At 34.9% G+C, this 14,510-nt stretch overlaps 1 protein-coding gene across 1 annotated transcript in view; it reads left to right on the top strand.

The window, feature by feature from the left end:
* Positions 1 to 13,985, top strand: part of LOC132142371 (E3 ubiquitin-protein ligase HECW2-like) — a 53,236-nt gene extending 39,251 nt beyond the window's left edge. Inside the window, exons 14-29 of the mRNA XM_059552180.1 lie at positions 287 to 472; positions 1,040 to 1,174; positions 4,230 to 4,329; positions 4,505 to 4,601; positions 4,682 to 4,765; positions 5,679 to 5,788; positions 6,811 to 6,931; positions 7,013 to 7,126; positions 7,341 to 7,493; positions 7,690 to 7,788; positions 9,358 to 9,487; positions 9,573 to 9,719; positions 10,126 to 10,240; positions 10,476 to 10,561; positions 10,642 to 10,754; positions 12,006 to 13,985. Coding sequence (XP_059408163.1) covers positions 287 to 472; positions 1,040 to 1,174; positions 4,230 to 4,329; positions 4,505 to 4,601; positions 4,682 to 4,765; positions 5,679 to 5,788; positions 6,811 to 6,931; positions 7,013 to 7,126; positions 7,341 to 7,493; positions 7,690 to 7,788; positions 9,358 to 9,487; positions 9,573 to 9,719; positions 10,126 to 10,240; positions 10,476 to 10,561; positions 10,642 to 10,754; positions 12,006 to 12,117 — 1,902 coding nt within the window. The 3' untranslated portion in view covers positions 12,118 to 13,985. The remainder of the gene's footprint in view (positions 1 to 286; positions 473 to 1,039; positions 1,175 to 4,229; positions 4,330 to 4,504; positions 4,602 to 4,681; positions 4,766 to 5,678; positions 5,789 to 6,810; positions 6,932 to 7,012; positions 7,127 to 7,340; positions 7,494 to 7,689; positions 7,789 to 9,357; positions 9,488 to 9,572; positions 9,720 to 10,125; positions 10,241 to 10,475; positions 10,562 to 10,641; positions 10,755 to 12,005) is intronic.
* Positions 13,986 to 14,510: the final 525 nt, after the last annotated feature.

Here is a 14,510-nt window from a genome sequence, read left to right as displayed (position 1 = left end):
TTTAGCACAAGCCGATTTTCAGACCCTTGAAAGAAATATGTGGTAAATCATGCCATAAAAACAACTGATTCTCACAAACCCTTTATCTGGTTCTGTCATTAATTTTGTTGAAAAGTTTCTTTTAAATGTCACGTGATATATTGTTACATAATAAATCATTGTTATTGACTGTTGAAGTTTTTGTTGAATTTGTTGTTAATTTTTGTTGAATTTTTACTTTTTAAAAGGCCACAAGTACTACTTAAAGACTAAGAAACACTCTTGTCTGTTTTTTTTTCTTTCTCAGAGTGCCTATCGCATGTTTACAAGTAACACATGTCTAAAACACATGATCAGTAAAGTGCGACGGGATTCGCACCACTTTGAGCGCTACCAGCACAATCGAGACCTGGTTGCCTTCCTCAACATGTTCGCCAACAAACAGCTAGATCTCCCGCGAGGCTGGGAAATGAAACACGACCACATGGGAAAGGTCTGGAAACAGCCATCTTTCCTCCCCTTGCTTTTAATTTTACAGTGCATTTCTAAATAAAATATGCTTTTATATGCTTTTTTTTTTTCTTATATGCCATTCATTGTCTGACTTTCTCTTCTAAGTTTGATTCCTTTCACATTTAGTACCTTATATTTTACAGTAAGTATATATATATATATATATATATATATATATATATATATATATATATATAAACAACAGTTCGCTATAAAATAAGAAACAAACAATATTAATAAAATGTAAAATGTTATAATTTAATATACTATTGTTATACACTCTTATTTAATTTTCTATACATTCATTATTTTCTATGGCGAAGAGCTTTAGAGTTATACACTTATAATGGACACTTATCAGCAAAGCAGGTGGTACTGCAGATAAATGTTTAAAATAAGTACAACCTTAACACTTCATGTAAATATTTCATGTGCTAGTGTTTTACTGATACATTCTTGTAAGTGCTTTAACATGAATGTGAGGATTACGTTTGTGCTTTTAAATCCTTCGACCCACTTGCTTGACATGATTATGTCTTCTCCTCAGCCTTTCTTTGTGGACCATAACTGCAGGGTGACCACCTTCATAGACCCACGACTGCCGCTGCAGAGCGCCCGTCCCAGCAGCATCCTCGCCCACTGCCAGCACCTCAGCCGCCAGCGCAGCCACAGCGCAGGGGAGGTGAGCACATGATGCCTGGTTTAAATGCAAAGGATAGTTTTAAAATGTTCTTACCAGGTTTCTCATTAGGGAATCTGATCTTCTGTCACGTTGTGTGGAGAACATATCGCCCTCTCAGGGCTCTTTAGATATGCTGATTAATTTCGTATAGCGTCGACTTTCGCTGTGTCCCAGCATGCACTGTGTCATTTTCACATCATCCAAAGTCCCCTGTGTGAACATGTTTGCCAGTTCAATTCAATTAATTTCAAGTTGTTTTGTATAGCGCTTTATACAATACAAATGATTGCAAAGCAACTTTCAGAGAAAATTAAGTTTCTACAATATTTAATAGCAGAGGTGGAAAGTAACGAATTACATTTACTCGCGTTACTGTAATTGAGTAGCTTTTTTGTGTACTTCTACTTTTTTAAGTATTTTTTTAAATCTGTAATTTTACTTTTACTTAAGTATATTTTGTTTGAAGTATTGTACTTCGCTACATTTTAAAACACATTAATTACTGAGTAAAAAAAAAAATCGCTCCCTGGAAGCTATGTCAGTAAATAATGGGCAGGAGGGCAAACTGGCGCTAAAATCACAAGAAAGATGCAGACGGACAAAACAGGCGTTAGTGGTGCAGACACCGCTGAAAACGAAACCCCGTCATATTCTGAAGTTGAACTCAAGGAAATGAAGTGAACCCCTGGCCATATGTATGCTCTATTATGCTGTGTATGCTGTGCTTGCCTAGGGAGACCAAACTAGCAGTTTATAAAATCTCGACAAGACATCAACCCCACGTAAGCATATAGAGGTGAGCTAAATAATTGCGTCATTGCATTGGTGGTTAAAATGATGCTTTGACATTTTAGCAAGAGGTTTTGCACAAATTAGCCAAAAAGATTGGTGCGGAGTGTGCGATATATATTGTCTGCGATAATATCATAATTGTTGTTTTAATGATGTACGCGCGCATTTAGAGTGTTCTTTCACTGTGTGATTCAGTCTGTTGAAATGCATTTAGAATGAAATCAATCAAAATCATTTAGAATCAAAATCACACAAAGAATGCTGTCTTTTCCTCTAAAAATCATAATCACACACACACACACACTATAGCCATCTAGTGGTTAAAGTGATTTATTAAAATTTTTAAACTGAATTTCCCCAAAAATGGGCAAGAATCTTACATTAAACCTTATAAAATTATCCATGGTATCCCCATGTTTGAAAGTTAGAAATCTGGGTCTTTTATGAAGTGAATTTAACCTGAAATGCTTTTTTCTTTTTTTGTTAAAAAAAAAAAGCCTATTTAAATAAATATTTATTTATTTATAGAAATGTAAAAGATTTAAATCCTCCAAAAACTGTACAAAGTTTAGTAAAAACATAAATGAACAGAGTAAAATTATATTTGTAAAAAATTTAAATATTTTACTATTACAAAATGAAATGAAATGAAATATATATATATATATATATATATATATTTTTTTTTACAACAGGACAGTAAACTAAGACACTTGCGTTTTAGACACCACATTGCCATTGTTTTTGCTCTATTTCTACAACAAAAATTTATTCCAAACACAGCCACCAAAGCAAAATTTTGCATCTCTGAGCAACATGACAGTGTTTCGTTCCTGAATGAATCAACCGTTTAAATGATTCGGTTCAGTCGCAATGACTCACTGATTAACAGTGACTTGCTGACACATACTGGCCATTTTAATTTCACATTTAAAGTATCTTTTGATTTTTTTTTTTTTTTATAATTAAGTTTTTATAATTTCAAATGAGTATTCAACATTTTATGTCTGGCATATCAAAACATTATTCATGCATTTGTAACTGCAGGTTAAATGCATTCTTGTCCTGCATTAAACAGTGTAATACATCTAAATGCCACGTCCGATGAAGCTTTTGCATTTCCTCTGTATTGAAAAGATGAGTTTGTTGATACTGATTTGCCAGATAACAGCCCAAATGTTTTATTATTCTAAATAACTGATTCCTTTAATTAAAAACAACTAGTTTGAGATTGATAGACCTATCCCAGGAGTGTCAAACTCAGTTCCTGGAGGGCCGTAGCCCTAACCCTGCTCCAGCACACATATCATGTAGTTTTCAAATAAACCTAAATGATTAGATTAGCTGGATCAGGTGTGTTTAATTATGGTTATATCTAAACTGTGCAGGACTGTGGCCCTCCAGGAACTGAGTTTGACACCCTTGGTCTGTCCCATTTTTGACTCCCTCCCACTGGTTAAAATGTAACTAAGTAATTTTTACTCTGAGTAAATTTTAAATGAGCTACTTTTTACTTTTACTTGAGTGGATTTTTTAGACTGGTACTTTTACTTGTACTTAAGTAAAATTTCATTAATGTAATGGTACTTTTACTTGAGTAGAATATTTTTGTACTCTTTCCACCTCTGTTTAATAGTAGCTTATCAGTGGTGGCTGTCAGTTTATGTGCATATGGCAGAAATCTTCGGAAAAATTTATAAAAGACATAGTCAAACCGACGATGAACACTATTAACAGCCAGTGGGCCATATGTGGATGCATGTAAACATATTGTGTCTAAATATTATTCCACTAATCTTAAAATGATCTTTTCTTATTACATAAAAAATGCAAATTAACCCACTTAATTAAAAAAAGTCCCACTTCTCAAGTTTTACAATCCACTTAGCTTTAGCAGAAGCACTGTCAGATCTTAAGTCAGAGGGCCCTTAATGAAGCTTTCATCTTTACAGTACACTCACTAGGGAGCAAATACACAGCGAATTATACAAAAGCCTCATAATCCGTATCTTGATACGTTTATTAATACATTGATTAACATCTTTCCTTGTAGCTATTATGTATGTATATGTTAAACATTGTTAAACATTTGAGTTGACTATTTTATTTTATATTCATATCAGTATACATATTAAATGGAAAGGCATTTTTAATTCTGTGATACTCATACAGTATTTCTGCAGTACACTGGTGTTTTCTTGTGTGACTTGATGTGGATGTGAAGTACATAGTGGTCACTTCCTGTTCTGTTTCTGTGCTTCAGGTGGGCGATGACCCTCGGCATGCTGGACCCCCTGTACTGCCACGCCCCTCAAACACTTTCACAGCCAGTCGCAACCAGTGTCAAGATTTAGTTCCTGTTGGTGAGTCATTTCAAGCCAGGCTTCATCAGCAAGTTTTTAGACAGAATTTGATTTGTTCATCTTGTTAAATCCATCATAATGCACTGTTTTATAAAAATGCGGTGCCACAAAAGTTATAACGTTTGAAGAGTCTTCATTTGACATTTCACTAATTGCTTTGTTCCTCTCTTTATAGCCTATAATGATAAAATAGTGGCATTTTTGCGGCAGCCGAACATATTTGAGATCCTTCAGGAGAGGCAGTCTGAGCTCATTAGGAATCACTCACTCAGGTGAGACTCAGAGAATTCGTACAAAACAAACCTCAGTCCTGAGCTATTGATTATGAAATGTAGAATTTTCTAATCCACAGGGAGAAGGTGCAGTTTATTCGTAATGAAGGAGTGTCAGGTTTAGCTCGCCTCTCCAGCGATGCAGACTTGGTGATTTTGCTCAGGTACTTGTCCAATGACTTCAATGATTTTTTTTACCCTGCAAAAAATGTATGTTAGGAATATCACATTTTTGTAAGGTTTAATATTGGCAAAATAATATTGTTAAAAAAAAAAAAAAAACTTTACATGACCTATAGTTTTTTTTATAACAAAAGAATGAAGATTTTTCAAAGTATATATGTTTCAGCTTTAATGCATTTACAGTGCCAATAAAAAAGCAGTCATATGTTAAAACTTTGTTTTAATGACAAAGAAATAAGTATTTTAAAACAGTATAATTTTACTTAAAATCTGAAACGGAGTGGAAAAATATGTTCAAATGGTCAATTTAATGAAAAAAAAAAAAAACACAAAAAAAACCTTTGGAAATGTCTGTCACTTTTTGGATTGAGTGAATCACCCAAAGATGTAGTGGAAAACATCTGGGCCATGTTGGCTTTTTCTTCTGTCACTGGCCTTAATTCTATCCTTAAAATCAGGATTCGGCATTAAATATTGTCTGCAAGATCATTCATATTCGAAAATGTGCTGAGAATTAATAGAGAACAAATAGTCGAAATGTCACTCAGAGGAAGATATGAATCATGCCTTTGTGGCAGTTTTTCTTGTGATTGAGGGATACAACAAGATGTCTTCACCCTACAGATGGTTTTCAAAAGCAAAAATGCTACAAAATACAAATGTTTCATGAGCAAGTGTCTAGCATCTAGCAAAACATGCACTATTTTTGGAATCAGCACTCCAAAATTAGTACAAAAAAACAAAACATGTATTGAATTTCATTCAGCAAATATGATGCATCTGGTATAATTATTATATTTTGGCTTCTCAGGTAAATGTATCTTTTTTTCTTTTCCAGGATACATGTGTTTACCTCCAAACACTAATAATCTTTGCCTCTTTTTCTTGCTGTAGCTTGTTTGAAGAGGAAGTGATGTCGTATGTGCCACCTCATGCCTTACTGCACCCCAGCTACTGTCAATCACCACGAGGGTCTCCGGTCTCCTCCCCTCAGAGCTCTCCTGGTCCGTTCCTCTCAGTCACATTGGAAAAAAATTCAAGAAACATTTATTAATAGGATTGCAAAATGATTTCATATTTTACATTTCATAATGGCAAATATAAGAGAGTCTCTGATTCTCTGGTCCTGCTCATCTTTCCACAGCATTGCTTTAGTTTGGTCGTAGAGCTTGACATGCAGTCGACCAGATTTCCTGGGTATTTTTTGGCTGCCAAAGCATCAAATCCGCTGAGTGGGATTTGATGTGTAGTTGGAGTCCAGGGTTTTTGGCTAATCTCTGCATGCTGGTTTTTAACCGTTACGCTGACACTCAGATTTTCACAAGTCTGTTTGGAAAGTGGCGGACATCACTTTGCCAGAGGGAATCATGGTCTAATTCACCATGATCTGACTTTAGTCACCGCTGACACTCTGGCATTACACTGTTCGCTGGTTATAGCAGGTTTTGTGAATTCTACACTCCTTTTTTGGTTGAATAGAAAGCATTCTTATACACTTCTGCTGGACTTCATACTGAGGAATAGCATAATTTTGGACCATACCCCATTGAAACAACAACAATACTACTACTACCACTACTACTAATAGTAATAATAATAGTAAATTATTATTGTTGTTATTTACATATTGTCTACATTTTTAAAGCTTAATTTATTTTTGTTTGTTTTATTTATTAAAAAAAAAACCTAAAAAAAAAAAAAAAAACCTAAAAAAAAAAAAAATATATATATATATATATATATATATATATATATATATATATATATATACAGTATATATATATATATATATATGAGGAGATATAATGGAAATTTCAGTCTATTTTTTTATGTTTAATTAAAATATTTTGAGTCTAAGAAAAATGACTGATATATAAAAGAGATCTCATTTGTCATCAAATTTGACAAATAAAGCCGGAATTGTTCTGCATTATCTATACATTTTCTGCACATTTATTTATGTTTGATTACAAGATTCTCACTTTTTTAGATGTACTGTATTGGAACTATGATCTCTTCCTATTAGGTACACAGCGAGCCAACGCACGGGCACCCGCACCATACAAACGGGACTTTGAAGCCAAACTTCGGAATTTCTGTCGCAAACTGGAGACTAAAGGCTACGGTCAGGGTCCAGGCAAAGTGAAGTAAGCATCTGTACAGGTACCCTGAGGTCTTGTTTTATAACACATTGTCAAACTCCCGCTGACTTGTTGTCCTTGTTTTAGGTTGATAATCCGCAGAGATCATCTCCTGGAGGATGCGTTCAATCAAATCATGTGCTACTCTCGCAAAGATCTACAGAGAAGTAAACTCTATGTCAGCTTTGTTGGAGAAGAAGGGTCAGTGTTTCCACAATGTTAAAACATAACCAGACTTTGCCCTTTATAACAGTTAAATAAATAAAGAAGGTTAAATTGTAAAAAATAAATTAAAAATATTGTGTAATTATCTTCATTTAAAATGATTATTAATGAAGTAATTAAAAATTAAATATTAACTGAGTTGATTTATTTTGCTTTGATTCTAAACTTATAAAATTTTGCTCCCGTTCAGACTTGACTACAGTGGCCCCTCAAGAGAGTTTTTCTTTCTGGTGTCACGGGAGCTTTTTAACCCATACTATGGTCTGTTTGAGTATTCAGCAAATGACACTTACACCGTCCAGATCAGCCCCATGTCTGCCTTCGTTGACAACCATCATGAGTGGTGAGTGCACAGTTGCTTTTAAGTCTGTGCTTACAGTTTTTTGCTACATGTGAAGCTTGATTTGATCAGTGCACATCCGATATTTTGAAGGTAAGGTTTAAAAGGTGCTTGGCTCGATCTGTGCCTACAAAATCTTTTAATAGACCAAACTAGCGGAAATGTATCCCATGTGTTTTTCAACATGTTCTGTTGTCAGGTTTCGGTTTAGTGGCCGTATTCTGGGTCTCACTCTTATCCATCAATACCTACTGGATGCCTTCTTCACACAACCTTTTTACAAAGGCCTACTTCGAATGTAAGTTAAGCATTTATGTCCCTTTTTTGTCAATTTTTTAGAAATAGATTTTTTATAAATTTTTCATAATTTGAGCAAAAATATAAAAAACGTTATATAGAGTTACATAAAGTTGAAAGTATATATATATATATATAGTTAACCTTTAGCATTAGGGTTGGACCGATAGATGATGCCATCATCCATCATCAATGAAAATAAATATATGAAAATGAGAATTACATTTTAATGATGTAATTGTTTTCAGTTTTTTGCCACTTGGCCATCTATTTAACTGATATCCCCCCTTCCCACGATGTCATTGTCCGTTGCGATGTTTCACTGTAGACATTGTCTGATGCCAATTTGGTAGACATTTGGTAGCACAACTCTATTTAGAATCAAGTGTTCTGTTCAGGTGTCAAGATTTGTGCCTTAAAACTATTTTAATAAGTATATATTGTATTTTTTTTTAAACAAATATACAGTGATGACAAAAGAAAATGAGCATGGCTTGCAGTGCTTAAGATAAAATACTGTGTGAAATAACATAGAAAATATTAAAAGAATGAATCTCTAACTATATTAATATTGAGAATATTTTTTATTGAGAAAAAGTAAAAAATGACCGTGAATTTAACGGTAAAAGAATGTAAAAATGCTACAGTACAAACCTGTTAAATGGTTAACTGTAAATTCCCCTAATATATACGGTAAAAAACTGTATTGGATATTACATGTAATTTTACGGTAGTGTACCATTTTTGGAAGTGAAAAAGAATGTATAATTTACAGTGAATAACTGTAAATTGACATTCCCAGAATTCCCTGCATTACATTTCAAATGTAATGTTTTTTTTGTTGTTGTTGTTGAAATACCCATGTTTCTTAGTTTTTTCTTATCAGTTTTGTACATTAGGGTTATACATAAACTGCAATAAACATTCTTTTTAAAAACATTATTTCGGTTTCGTGTGTTACCATGATGGTTTTAGTGTTTGTGTGAATAACACTGTGCACCTTCTATATATGTTATTATTTAAAAGCTGCTTGTGATGGGTTTTGGTTCATCATGTGACTTTCTCATCACCACCTGCTTTTGGTGGTTATCAGTGTATTACAAAGGTACAAAACAGATTTCAGTACTTCAGTAGGTTGATATAAAAACATTATATCAGTTAGTGTTCCTGCAGCTCAATTGGTAGAGCACTGCGCTATCAAGCGCAAGGTTGGGGGTTCGATTCCCCGGGAACACATGATATGTAAAAATTGATAGCCTGAATGCACTGTAAGTCACTTTGGATTAAATCGTCTGCTAAATGCATAAATTAAATTAAATGAATTAATGAAATTATGGTATTTAACTGTAAATGTAAGTTAAAACCTTAAAACCTCAAATGTTGCTACCATATTTTTCACAGTAAAAAGTAAAATTCCGGCAACCACAGCTTTTTTTTGTGTGTGTATTTAACCGATACTAATGTGAACTTGACATGTGCGGGTACTTGAAATAGACTTTAGACTTTCTGTGTGATTACCTAGACCATGAGCATTATTTCATGTTTGTATGTGTGTTACCTGTGTGTGTAGTCCGTGTGATCTGAGTGATCTGGAGTATCTTGATGAGGAGTTTCATCAGAGTCTTCAGTGGATGAAGGACAATGACATAGAGGACATGCTGGACCTGACCTTCACGGTCAATGAGGAAGTGTTCGGACAGGTCAGTGTACACAAACAGTTTATAAGCTTGCACAGGCTCTTGCCATTGGCTCACAGAATTGTGTGTGTGTATGTGTGTGTGTTAGATCACAGAGCGTGAGCTAAAGCCTGGCGGTGCAAATATCCCAGTGTCAGAGAAGAATAAGAAAGAGTACATCGAGTGCATGGTGAAGTGGCGTATAGAGCGTGGTGTCGTCCAACAGACAGAGAGTCTGGTGCGAGGCTTTTATGAGGTACTGAAATCAAATCAACACTCCGGAAGCTTTCAGTCACATAAAAACATCCCACTTCTGCCATGTAGAGTTGCCATGAGATATTACAGAATGTCTTTTTTTATTATTATTATTGGATTTCTGTTTGATAGAATTGGTTTAATGTACAGTTTTGGTTTCAAATTTTTTGTTTGCTTTAATACTTTAAGACTTTACGAAGCCATTTAAAAACTTGGGGTCATTAAGAATTAATTTTAAAGAAATTATTATTTTTATCCAGCAATTAAAAGTGACAGTAAAGACATTACTATACAAATACAGTGGGTATAGAATATATTTTTTTGTTTTATCCAGCTGTATTGACTAGAACATCCAAAAAGATATAAAGCTGGAAGCTGATGTTTTATGGCTGTGTTTATGGCTGCAGGTTGTAGATGCGCGGCTGGTGTCTGTGTTTGATGCTCGGGAGCTGGAGCTGGTGATCGCTGGAACAGCGGAGATCGATCTGGCAGACTGGAGGAACAACACCGAGTACAGAGGAGGTACAGGCTGACAGCTTCACTACAGCACTAATTATGGAAGAAATGATTACCATATTTATGATATTACCATCATGGTGTCCAAAACTGTGGTACAACCATGGTATCATGATGTGAAGCAAATGATTTATGGCTGAAATATTATCCAGCAGATAGACAGTGGGATTTTACAGCCTCTGCTAGGCGTACAGGTCACATTTGGAGTTTATTGGAACAAGTTTATTGGTTTTCCCTCCAGGTTACCATGACAACCACATCGTGATTCGCTGGTTCTGGGCAGCAGTGGAGCGGTTCAACAATGAGCAGAGACTCAGATTGCTCCAAGTGAGTGATGAAAGAGAAACGCAAGCTCTTTTTATAAGCTGTACACTTAACCTGTGGCTGAAATGTCTGTGTTGTCTCAGTTTGTGACGGGGACGTCCAGTATCCCGTACGAGGGCTTCGCCTCCTTAAGGGGCAGCAATGGACCACGACGCTTCTGTGTAGAGAAATGGGGAAAAATTACATCTCTGCCCAGGTAATGTACTTCTCAATTCAAGATCCGTTTTATAAAAGTTTTAAATAGATGTCAGAGCCCTTTATGATCCCATGAAATCATAACTAGTCTATGTCTGCCAGTATTATATTTAACGTCCACGTTTAAATCAATCATCTTGTAATGCATTTCATCATGTATCATGCCAACTACAAAAAAATCAAATAGCATTTGACCAAAACGTATTTATAGGAATCTAAAAATATATAATATATGTAATATACATATAAATGACTATAAACAGATTGGGGTCTGTAAGTTTTTTTAATGCCTTTGAAAATTCATTTCTGCTCATCAACTGCATTTATTTGATCAAAAACACAGTAAAAACAATAATGTTGTGAAATATTATTACAATTTAAAGGAGCATTGCGTAGGTTCTGAAATTTCTAACCGTTATTGACACCAGTGGCCGTTAGAGGAACTGCAGCCAATCTCATGCTCGTTCTCAGTGCGCACTCTCTCTTTTTTTTTTTACTTACGAGGAGTGTCCGTGGGTGTCTGAATTGTGCTGGAGGCTGGTCGCTTCTTTCCATCCACAGAGTCCATTTGAAAACACTATTGCCGCTGCTTACTATAATGGCTGGCGTGCCGTACGGTTGTAAGCCCAAGTAGACGAGAACGCGCATGACGTCACATTTTGTGAATTTTGGTTGCATGATCTTTAAAAAATCATTATAATATGCTGATTTGCTGCTCAAGAAACATTTCTTCTTATTATTTCTAATTATTATCAATGTTGAAAACAGTTGTGCAGCTTGATATTTTTGTGAAAACTGATGCATAGAAAAGTTCAAAAGGCATTTTCACGTGAAATAAAAATCACATTATGAATGTCATTAATGTCACTTTTAATCTATTAAATGCATAAAAGCCTGATGTATCCAGTGTTACATAAAAATGGCACACATTTATCTATTAGGTCTCATTGATGAAAATGATTTCTGATGTAAATCACTTGTTAAATCCATCTTACATGGGAAAGTTTGTGTTAAGATTGTACAAACAATCTAAAAAAGAGAAATTACAGTTCATGTTTAATGTATGAAGTCCAATAATGGCACATTTGTCCCAAATTAACCCCCCCCCCCCACAGATCTCATTGCTTATGTAATCCACAAGATGGCACAATCTGGCAATTCATAAAACAGTCACTCAAAAATTGTATGGGGCGAAATTTATGTGATCAGAAAATAAGATTCATACTTAACTTGTGTTTATTTGTCGTTGTAGAGCTCACACATGTTTCAATCGTCTGGACCTCCCCCCGTACCCCTCGTTCTCCATGCTGTATGAGAAGATGCTGACAGCAGTGGAGGAGACCAGCACTTTCGGTTTGGAGTGAATGCTGACCTTTGCACTTTGAGCTGAGCATATATACTTAATTTCCACCCCCTGTCTAGAAGAGCAAAGAAAGTATCCATCTAAACAGACACCAGAAGCACTTAGCTGTATATTTTGTACACCGGATCACTTAAATATACTCCCTTGGAAAGAATCAAACAGAAAACAGTCAGTCACACACGTGAGTTGAACTGGATTGACAGTGTGGATGTTCACTGAATGTGTTTCAGGCGAAAACATTGATGACGCCAACTTGATCGGCTCTGATTGAATCGAGGAGGATGTGACCATCCAAATGAAAGGATGAGTTACTAACTGATTCCACTGAAGAACAAAACAAACCCAAAGGACTTTGATATTCTCATACTCTTTTTATCTGTAAAAAAGACTTTTCTACATAGCATCGAAATGCAACATGAAAGAACAAATATTGTGTTGTGAAATCTTTTTCAGATGTCTCAGATCGCCTCAAACACTATCACACACATCACATGACTGCGCTGCCCTCTGTATTGAATTGAAATGTACCGTATATGTTCTCTCTTCTTTTCATCATATTCATACATTAGTCCATGTCATGTTTGTTTTGACACCATATGCTATCCAAGGAGCCGTCATGTCAGATTTGGGACACTTTTGAATGAATTTGGTTGTTTATATACTCCCACACGCAATGTTTTCAAAGGGCATGTTAGACTGAAGTGCACTCGCAGACGTACTACAACATCATGAATGTGACTACTATGTGCAAATGATAAAAAAATGACAAACAGATGATTTTTTGACTTTGTAGCCCAACCTTGGCCTTTCTGTTGTCCTCGGATAACCTAATTTTATTTCTGATGACATTTCGAAAGAGAATGGTCACATACCTAGTAAATAAAGCTATCGATAGAAACAAAGTCAACATGAAATTAAAACGGATCCGATTTGTGTTATTAATATGCCTCAATATGTTATGATCACATTTAATAACATGAAGTAAGGTGGCTTTTGTTGCCATTTCATGTTGTCTTCCATATCCTTATATATCTTTATTGTGACATTAATGTTTGCTGATATGAACACAGCTTTTTTTTTTTACTTCCCCCATCGCCTTACCTTCTCATTTTTCACTTTCTTCTCGAGTCTGACAGTGTTTTCTTGTATAATGTGAAACTTGAATATCAAACCCACAACAGCATATCAAGGCATTCCAGACTTCCATTTGCGTTAACTCAACCCAGCCTTTTATAAAACACTGCCGTGGCTGCGGGATGCTGGATTGTACTCTATTTCTGAATGTTTTGTAACCTAAATTTTGTGTAAGAAATGAATATTGCTTCCAGTGAAAACTGGTGTAGTTAAAACTGCCATGGGGCTTTATGAAGGCCATCAAATTTTGGAATTGCAACAGAAGAATTTGATTATAGCTGGCTAGATCATTAATACATACCAGATAGATCTTCGTTCTTTTTTGTATTAAGGTATTTGCAGTGCCATGCTGATACCGTATTTGTGCTGAATGTACCAAAGGTTTAAGGCTGCCATAGACTTGTAGATTTGAGGGGGAGTAAATTAATTTTCCATCTCTAAGTCAACTGTTCCTTTAAAATGTACCCTGCCTTTCTAAAGACCAGAGGCTTCAGACAGAGATCACACTTAAGTTCTGGCTTTCTGCTGATGTTCATTACTAGAAAGCTGCTGCTTTTGACTTTCTGTAACACTTTAATTTTGCACCATTCACGTGCTCTGAAACCGGTGACTGTTGATTGGATAACAGCTTTCAGAGCTCCACATTTTGGTTTTTCTCTTTTTTTATTATTATTATTTTTTATTATTATTGATTCAGCTCAGATGATGTTATAAAGCTGTTTATCTCACAGAAAATGCCTCAGAGTCTTGATTCCATAATCAGATGGGTTATTACTGTTTTTGGTCTTGTTTTGATTAAATGACAGTGTATTCAGATTAGTCAAACCAAGTAGTCAAACCATATAAAAATTCCATTCCTTTTATTTTTTCCCCCATGTAAGTTTTTTATTTTATTTTATTTATGTATTTATTTTATTGTTATTAACAAACGGTCTTAACCCATTCATGGCAAATGCAAAATTTGATTTAAAAGAAAAGAAAACTTTTAAAAATAAATCTGTTTTTTTTTTTTCAGTGAATCATCTTGTTAATCACATGGCTCTTTTTAAGTTTCCACTGTTCACAGTGACCAATGACATGTTTATGTTTTCTGTGAGCATGAGTTCAAACAATATTCTTAATAAATCAATAATGCAATTTGAATATAAAATGCATCCAAAATGGTACTTGCATCTGCATTATGATTTGTGAGATATAATTGTAACTTGTTTCCTTTTTATGAATCTTTGGAATCATCTTGCACAATGAACTGGAATTACA

Source organism: Carassius carassius, chromosome 6, assembly GCF_963082965.1.
Source record: "Carassius carassius chromosome 6, fCarCar2.1, whole genome shotgun sequence".
In the NCBI taxonomy this organism is placed as follows: Eukaryota; Metazoa; Chordata; class Actinopteri; order Cypriniformes; family Cyprinidae; genus Carassius; species Carassius carassius.
This window is presented reverse-complemented; position numbering and strand designations above follow the sequence as displayed.